Source organism: Nanorana parkeri, unplaced genomic scaffold (assembly GCF_000935625.1).
Source record: "Nanorana parkeri isolate BGI_ZX_2015 unplaced genomic scaffold, ASM93562v1 scaffold1689, whole genome shotgun sequence".
Classification (NCBI taxonomy): domain Eukaryota; kingdom Metazoa; phylum Chordata; class Amphibia; order Anura; family Dicroglossidae; genus Nanorana; species Nanorana parkeri.
Window position 1 is genome coordinate 16,601 of NW_017307957.1, and position 8,468 is coordinate 25,068.

Sequence of the window (8,468 nt, forward strand, 5' to 3'; positions counted from 1 at the left end):
GCACCACCATCAACCATCCACCCCCACTACCTGCACCACCATCCACCCCCACTACCTGCACCACCATCCACCCGCACCACCATCCACCTGCACCACCGGCCGCCCCACCATAATGAATTCCATTCAGATCAGAAATTTCCAGTTTATCAATAAATTACGTTTTTTTCTCTACAAATGAGACAATATTAGCCGATCACCAATACTGGTGAGACCCACACAGGCCCCTGATGGAGAGCTCACCGCTGTAATCAATGAATTAGTATCAGATACAAAATACAGGTGAAACTGGAATAATTAGAATATCGTGCAAAGTTCATTTATTTCACTAATGCAACTTAAAAGGTGAAACTAATATATGAGAGAGACTCATTACATGCAAAGCAAGATAGTTCAAGCCGTGATTTGTCATCATTGTGATGATTATGGCTTACAGCTCATGAAAACCCCAAGAACCCCAAATCCACAACCTCAGAAAAGTAGATTATTACATGCAATCAATAAAACACGGATTGTACATAGAACAATATCGGACCTCTGAAAAGTACAAGCATGCATATGTACTCAGTACTTGGTTTGGGCCCCTTTTGCAGCACTTACTGCAATTACTTTTGCACGATATTCTAATTATTCGAGTTTCACCTGTATAGATATATAATACAAGGACAATATATTACCTCTCTGTGTCTCCCCCGATCGTGTCAGTCGCTCTCTGAAAAAACAGAAAATGAATAAAGATTTCAGCATGTGACGGGAGGCGGGAGAGAGAAAAGAGAGAAAAAGTGAAGTGAAAAAAGCAAAATGGTCAGAAAATTGTGACAGAGGAGCGTTGTGCGTGGCCAGGAAGTGAGTGTCAGAGCTGGAAGGAGAACACATAGATGTGTGACCACACGAGGCTGATCTGTGCGTGTGCAATCAGCTCAGGGCGCCACAATATACTGACAGCTCCGGCTATAAGATGGTCACTCTGGGTGCAACGTCAGTGTTTGGTGGAGACTAGAGACCACTCCTGTGCTGAGTTCCCGGGTCTGTACACCCACTGTGCCCATTATGAGGGGGCTCCCCCACCCCTGTGCTGAGTTCCCGGGTCTGTACACCCACTGTGCCCATTATGAGGGGGCTCCCCCACCCCTGTGCTGAGTTCCCGGGTCTGTACACCCACTGTGCCCATTATGAGGGGGCTCCCCCACCCCTGTGCTGAGTTCCCGGGTCTGTACACCCACTGTGCCCATTATGAGGGGGCTCCCCCACCCCTGTGCTGAGTTCCCGGGTCTGTACACCCACTGTGCCCATTATGAGGGGGCTCCCCCACCCCTGTGCTGAGTTCCCGGGTCTGTACACCCACTGTGCCCATTATGAGGGGGCTCCCCCACCCCTGTGCTGAGTTCCCGGGTCTGTACACCCACTGTGCCCATTATGAGGGGGCTCCCCCACCCCTGTGCTGAGTTCCCGGGTCTGTACACCCACTGTGCCCATTATGAGGGGGCTCCCCCACCCCTGTGCTGAGTTCCCGGGTCTGTACACCCACTGTGCCCATTATGAGGGGGCTCCCCCACCCCTGTGCTGAGTTCCCGGGTCTGTACACCCACTGTGCCCATTATGAGGGGGCTCCCCCACCCCTGTGCTGAGTTCCCGGGTCTGTACACCCACTGTGCCCATTATGAGGGGGCTCCCCCACCCCTGTGCTGAGTTCCCGGGTCTGTACACCCACTGTGCCCATTATGAGGGGGCTCCCCCACCCCTGTGCTGAGTTCCCGGGTCTGTACACCCACTGTGCCCATTATGAGGGGGCTCCCCCACCCCTGTGCTGAGTTCCCGGGTCTGTACACCCACTGTGCCCATTATGAGGGGGCTCCCCCACCCCTGTGCTGAGTTCCCGGGTCTGTACACCCACTGTGCCCATTATGAGGGGGCTCCCCCACCCCTGTGCTGAGTTCCCGGGTCTGTACACCCACTGTGCCCATTATGAGGGGGCTCCCCCACCCCTGTGCTGAGTTCCCGGGTCTGTACACCCACTGTGCCCATTATGAGGGGGCTCCCCCACCCCTGTGCTGAGTTCCCGGGTCTGTACACCCACTGTGCCCATTATGAGGGGGCTCCCCCACCCCTGTGCTGAGTTCCCGGGTCTGTACACCCACTGTGCCCATTATGAGGGGGCTCCCCCACCCCTGTGCTGAGTTCCCGGGTCTGTACACCCACTGTGCCCATTATGAGGGGGCTCCCCCACCCCTGTGCTGAGTTCCCGGGTCTGTACACCCACTGTGCCCATTATGAGGGGGCTCCCCCACCCCTGTGCTGAGTTCCCGGGTCTGTACACCCGCTGTGCCCATTATGAGGGGCTCCCAGCATGCAATCCCTCCCGCTCTCAGTGGTTCTGGGGTGCAGTGTCTTATGAGAATTGAACACGTTTAGGATTTTTAGCTGATGACATAACTGGTTTTATTCGGAGTTCCCTGGAAAGTGACATTGCGGACACGTATAATAATAATACTACACAGCGGACGTCTGGATCATCACATGTATCAGATGTCAGGAGAACCGGCTACAAATAGTATCAGAAATGTTTATATTGAGGACAGAAAGAGGAACTCATTGTGATAAGACTGAGATGGCGACACAACACGCGGCCAGAAAACTGCAATGAAATACTCACCCAGAACGTACACAATGTATACAGTCCAATCTCTCAAACTATAAATATATATATATACTGTATACATTGTTTATAATGATAGTAGACATGAATTGTAACTTAAAGGAGAAGCATGGGGTCAGGGCTTTTCCCCCATAGTTCTCATCAGAGTCACGGGAGGACATAAACTAGCGTCCTCCCGTCACACAAAGCTCAGTATATAGCGAGCTGGAACTCGGGGCGCAAGAATTTATCTCCCCCTCAGTGATGTATCTCTGTGTAGGAGGTTTGGTTTTGCTCTAGAGTCATCATTTGGTTTGACAGCAGATTTTGCTACATTTACTGTTGTGTATATATCTATATAATGATTTATTTATGTTTATTCTGCATATGGATTTTATGTTTATTGATTGCTAGTCTTTTAATAAACAAAAATTGGAACTCGGGGAGCAAGGAGGTGCCTGAAACACAGCGTGCAGATAAGTCTTGAAGGGCACAGGGGTTCTGCTTCAGGCAGATGTGCTGCTTGTTATCTCTCCTCTCTCACTCCTGGCTGTCTCTCCTCTCTCTCTCATGGCTGTCTCACCTGGCTGTCTCTCCTCTCTCTCTCTCATGGCTGTCTCCCCTGGCTGTCTCTCCTCTCTCTCTCCTGGCTGTCCCTCCTCTCTCTCCCCTGGCTGTCTCTCTTTCTCTCTCTCCTGGCTGTCTCTCCTCTCTCTCATGGCTGTCTCCCCTGACTGTCTCTCCTCTCTCTCTCATGGCTGTCTCCCCTGGCTGTCTCTCCTCTCTCTCTCCTGGCTGTCCCTCCTCTCTCTCCCCTGGCTGTCTCTCTTTCTCTCTCTCCTGGCTGTCTCTCCTCTCTCTCATGGCTGTCTCCCCTGACTGTCTCTCCTCTCTCTCTCATGGCTGTCTCCCCTGGCTGTCTCTCCTCACTCTCTCCTCTGGCGGTTTTTCCTTACTCTCTCTTGGCTGTCCCTCCTCTCTCTCTCCTTGCTGTCTCTCTTTCTCTCTCTCCTGGCGGTCTCTCCTCTCTCTTATGGCTGTCTTTCTTTGCTCTCTCCCCTGGCTGCCTCTCCTCCCTCTCCTGGCTGTCTCTCCTCCCTCTCCCCTGGCTGTCTCTCTTCTCTTTATCTCTCCTGGCTGTCACTCCTCACTCCCCTGGCTGTCTCTCCTCACTCTCTTCTGGCTGTCCCTTCTCACTCCCCGGGCGGTCTTTCCTGGCTGTCTCTCCTCACTCTCTCCTGGCTGTCTCTCCTGGCTGTCTCCTCGCTCTCTTCCCTAGCTGTCCCTCCTTGCTCCCTCCTGTATATTCTCCAAAACAAAATGTGCTGGGCGGCATTAGAGTGTTCACCCCTAGACCTAGAGGTGCTGTGATTGGTGCCCCCTGACTGCGCGGGTGATATTATGCATGCTGCAAACGCACGCCTGGTACCCAGGGTAGAGAAGGAGATGACACGATGGCGGGTTGCTCTGCAGGTCCTGCGGCAGATCTCACCCTGGGTGACCAGACTCATCATCCCTCTACACACAGAGCGGCTCTGATCCTCTCAGCGGGTCCTCCCAGGGAGGGCTCAGTGTTTTATATTAGCGGGAAAGTCTATGAAATGTCGCCGCTATTAAGCTCGGGCCCCGGGGTCACCGCTGCCCATAAAAGATACAGGAATCTGCAGGAATACAATGTTTCCACAATAATGATAAGTCTCCCGGTGAAGTCACCGCAGAGCTGCGCGGCGTTACCATTCTGACCTTGCGGCGGTAAATCGGCTTTATATGACGGCAGTAAAGGAAGTTCTCAGATCTGATATTAGTGAGAAGACTTATAACGGTTCATCGGAGAATGTGCGAGCGCAGCAACTGTATATTATTATTATTCAGGATTTATATCAATATCTGCGCTTCGCAATATCAGGAGGACATTATAGTTACAGCGCAATTCAAGACAAGATGGTAAAGAGAGCCGCCGAGACTCCGCGGAGGTGTCACCACAGATACATTGTTACCAGGACAGAAAAGATATACAATGTAACGTGTGACGCCAACACCGTATCACTCTATGACTAAGTATCATTGTTCCGGGACCCCCAAGGGTCAGTGTGTCATTGTTCCGGGACCCCCAAGTGTCAGTGTGTCATTGTTCCGGGACCCCCAAGTGTCAGGGTGTCATTGTTCCGGGACCCCCAAGTGTCAGGGTGTCATTGTTCCGGGACCCCCAAGTGTCAGGGTGTCATTGTTCCGGGACCCCCAAGTGTCAGGGTGTCATTGTTCCGGGACCCCCAAGTGTCAGGGTGTCATTGTTCCGGGACCCCCAAGTGTCAGGGTGTCATTGTTCCGGGACCCCCAAGTGTCAGGGTGTCATTGTTCCGGGACCCCCAAGTGTCAGGGTGTCATTGTTCCGGGACCCCCAAGTGTCAGGGTGTCATTGTTCCGGGACCCCCAAGTGTCAGGGTGTCATTGTTCCGGGACCCCCAAGTGTCAGGGTGTCATTGTTCCGGGACCCCCAAGTGTCAGGGTGTCATTGTTCCGGGACCCCCAAGTGTCAGGGTGTCATTGTTCCGGGACCCCCAAGTGTCAGGGTGTCATTGTTCCGGGACCCCCAAGTGTCAGGGTGTCATTGTTCCGGGACCCCCAAGTGTCAGGGTGTCATTGTTCCGGGACCCCCAAGTGTCAGGGTGTCATTGTTCCGGGACCCCCAAGTGTCAGGGTGTCATTGTTCCGGGACCCCCAAGTGTCAGGGTGTCATTGTTCCGGGACCCCCAAGTGTCAGGGTGTCATTGTTCCGGGACCCCCAAGTGTCAGGGTGTCATTGTTCCGGGACCCCCAAGTGTCAGGGTGTCATTGTTCCGGGACCCCCAAGTGTCAGGGTGTCATTGTTCCGGGACCCCCAAGTGTCAGGGTGTCATTGTTCCGGGACCCCCAAGTGTCAGGGTGTCATTGTTCCGGGACCCCCAAGTGTCAGGGTGTCATTGTTCCGGGACCCCCAAGTGTCAGGGTGTCATTGTTCCGGGACCCCCAAGTGTCAGGGTGTCATTGTTCCGGGACCCCCAAGTGTCAGGGTGTCATTGTTCCGGGACCCCCAAGTGTCAGGGTGTCATTGTTCCGGGACCCCCAAGTGTCAGGGTGTCATTGTTCCGGGACCCCCAAGTGTCAGGGTGTCATTGTTCCGGGACCCCCAAGTGTCAGGGTGTCATTGTTCCGGGACCCCCAAGTGTCAGGGTGTCATTGTTCCGGGACCCCCAAGTGTCAGGGTGTCATTGTTCCGGGACCCCCAAGTGTCAGGGTGTCATTGTTCCGGGACCCCCAAGTGTCAGGGTGTCATTGTTCCGGGACCCCCAAGTGTCAGGGTGTCATTGTTCCGGGACCCCCAAGTGTCAGGGTGTCATTGTTCCGGGACCCCCAAGTGTCAGGGTGTCATTGTTCCGGGACCCCCAAGTGTCAGGGTGTCATTGTTCCGGGACCCCCAAGTGTCAGGGTGTCATTGTTCCGGGACCCCCAAGTGTCAGGGTGTCATTGTTCCGGGACCCCCAAGTGTCAGGGTGTCATTGTTCCGGGACCCCCAAGTGTCAGGGTGTCATTGTTCCGGGACCCCCAAGTGTCAGGGTGTCATTGTTCCGGGACCCCCAAGTGTCAGGGTGTCATTGTTCCGGGACCCCCAAGTGTCAGGGTGTCATTGTTCCGGGACCCCCAAGTGTCAGGGTGTCATTGTTCCGGGACCCCCAAGTGTCAGGGTGTCATTGTTCCGGGACCCCCAAGTGTCAGGGTGTCATTGTTCCGGGACCCCCAAGTGTCAGGGTGTCATTGTTCCGGGACCCCCAAGTGTCAGGGTGTCATTGTTCCGGGACCCCCAAGTGTCAGGGTGTCATTGTTCCGGGACCCCCAAGTGTCAGGGTGTCATTGTTCCGGGACCCCCAAGTGTCAGGGTGTCATTGTTCCGGGACCCCCAAGTGTCAGGGTGTCATTGTTCCGGGACCCCCAAGTGTCAGGGTGTCATTGTTCCGGGACCCCCAAGTGTCAGGGTGTCATTGTTCCGGGACCCCCAAGTGTCAGGGTGTCATTGTTCCGGGACCCCCAAGTGTCAGGGTGTCATTGTTCCGGGACCCCCAAGTGTCAGGGTGTCATTGTTCCGGGACCCCCAAGTGTCAGGGTGTCATTGTTCCGGGACCCCCAAGTGTCAGGGTGTCATTGTTCCGGGACCCCCAAGTGTCAGGGTGTCATTGTTCCGGGACCCCCAAGTGTCAGGGTGTCATTGTTCCGGGACCCCCAAGTGTCAGGGTGTCATTGTTCCGGGACCCCCAAGTGTCAGGGTGTCATTGTTCCGGGACCCCCAAGGGTCAGTGTGTCATTGTTCTGGGGCCACCAAGTGTCAGTGTCATTGTTCAAGAACCCCCAAATTCCAATGCCTCTAATAGGGGTGTTTATTAAAACATGTAAAGCACATCCAAATATATAATGCACTGTATCTAGAACAGAGGGGTGAATGTAGCAGAGGGGTGAATGTAGCAGAGGGGTGAATGTAGCAGAGGAGTGAATGTAGCAGGGGGGTGAATGTAGTAGCAGTGGAGTGAATGTACCGTGTTTCCCCGAAAATAAGACACTGTCTTATATTTTTTTTGGCTCAAAAAACCCCACTAGGTCTTATTTTCGGGGGTCGGTCTTATTTTTTTTTTTTAATGTACAACAATCCGCACTTATTCATGTACAAAAATATGGTAATCAGGGCAGTCAGGGGCGCCGTACCTTTCCAAGAGCAATTTGCTAACCAATCGCTGGCCAGAATGAGCGAAGCGCGCTTTCACTATGGATTCCTCACAGGCGGGGTGCATTTGGTATGACTCAGCCTGTGACAGGAGGCGGCGCTATAGAGGAGGCATCGGCTTATGCGGCTCATTCTCCCTCCGGTGCCGCCTTGCGGCTCTTCAAGTTCCCCCTTATGCCAACATCGGCCCTGGGAATGGTCACAACCAGGTCTTATTTTCGGGGTAGGTCTTATTTTCGGGGAAACAGGGTAGCAGAGGGGTGAATGTAGCAGAGGGGTGAATGTAGCAGAGGAGTGAATTTAGTAGCAGAGGAGTGAATGTAGTAGCAGAGGAGTGAATGTAGCAGAGGGGTGAATGTTGTAGCAGAGGAGTGAATGTAGTAGCAGAGGAGTGAATGTAGTAGCAGAGGAGTGAATGTAGCAGAGGAGTGAATGTAGCAGAGGTGTGAATGTGACTTTATATCAGCGTTCTTTATAGTGACTATAATTAAAGGAGGGCTTTCAATATTAAAGATCCCCCCCTCCCCATGTTTCGGGGTTCTTCCCAGTCACGGCTCTGACAATCTTCTCTCCTGTTCTATTTCCTCCTCGCTCCGGTTCTCCGTCCGGTGACAACACGTTATTAAAGGTTAAAATCTTCCCATAAAATAAAATCGAGTGGCTGGTTTCGGATACAAGGGGCACGGCGAGGGGCTGACGCAGCGGCTGACATTTCCGCAGGCGGGTTCACGTACCAGCGGCGGGCGGCGGCGGCTCTCCAGGTTACAGTCGGGTTTTGGTGAATAGTAGAAATCCGTGTTTCTATTGTTCCGTCTCTTCTCTCCCTCGGCCTCGCCGAGATGATTACAGCTTCATTAATGGCGGTTTTACTGCCGCATAAAACATGTCAGGACAGATCTACATCACAAGGCGGCCGGCCTGTGCGCTGCGCCGGCTGAGGCAGATGCGGGATGACAGCTGGTGTGACGGCTTGGACGCCACCGAGAGGACGACGAGCACAGGAGCGACTCTGCAGTGCCGGACAAATCCCCAATCAGCTTTAATACAGCCGGCGTCTCACTTCCTGTGTCTGCAGACTCCATCCAT

At 53.7% G+C, this 8,468-nt stretch overlaps 1 protein-coding gene across 1 annotated transcript in view; it reads right to left on the bottom strand.

The window, feature by feature from the left end:
• LOC108799309 (connector enhancer of kinase suppressor of ras 2-like) overlaps positions 1–8,468 on the bottom strand; it is a gene marked incomplete at its 3' end in the record, with an annotated part of 301,637 nt that overhangs the window by 16,367 nt on the left and 276,802 nt on the right. The window contains exon 14 of the mRNA XM_018571158.1: positions 675–709. Within this exon, the coding sequence (XP_018426660.1) occupies positions 675–709 (35 nt within the window). The remainder of the gene's footprint in view (positions 1–674; positions 710–8,468) is intronic.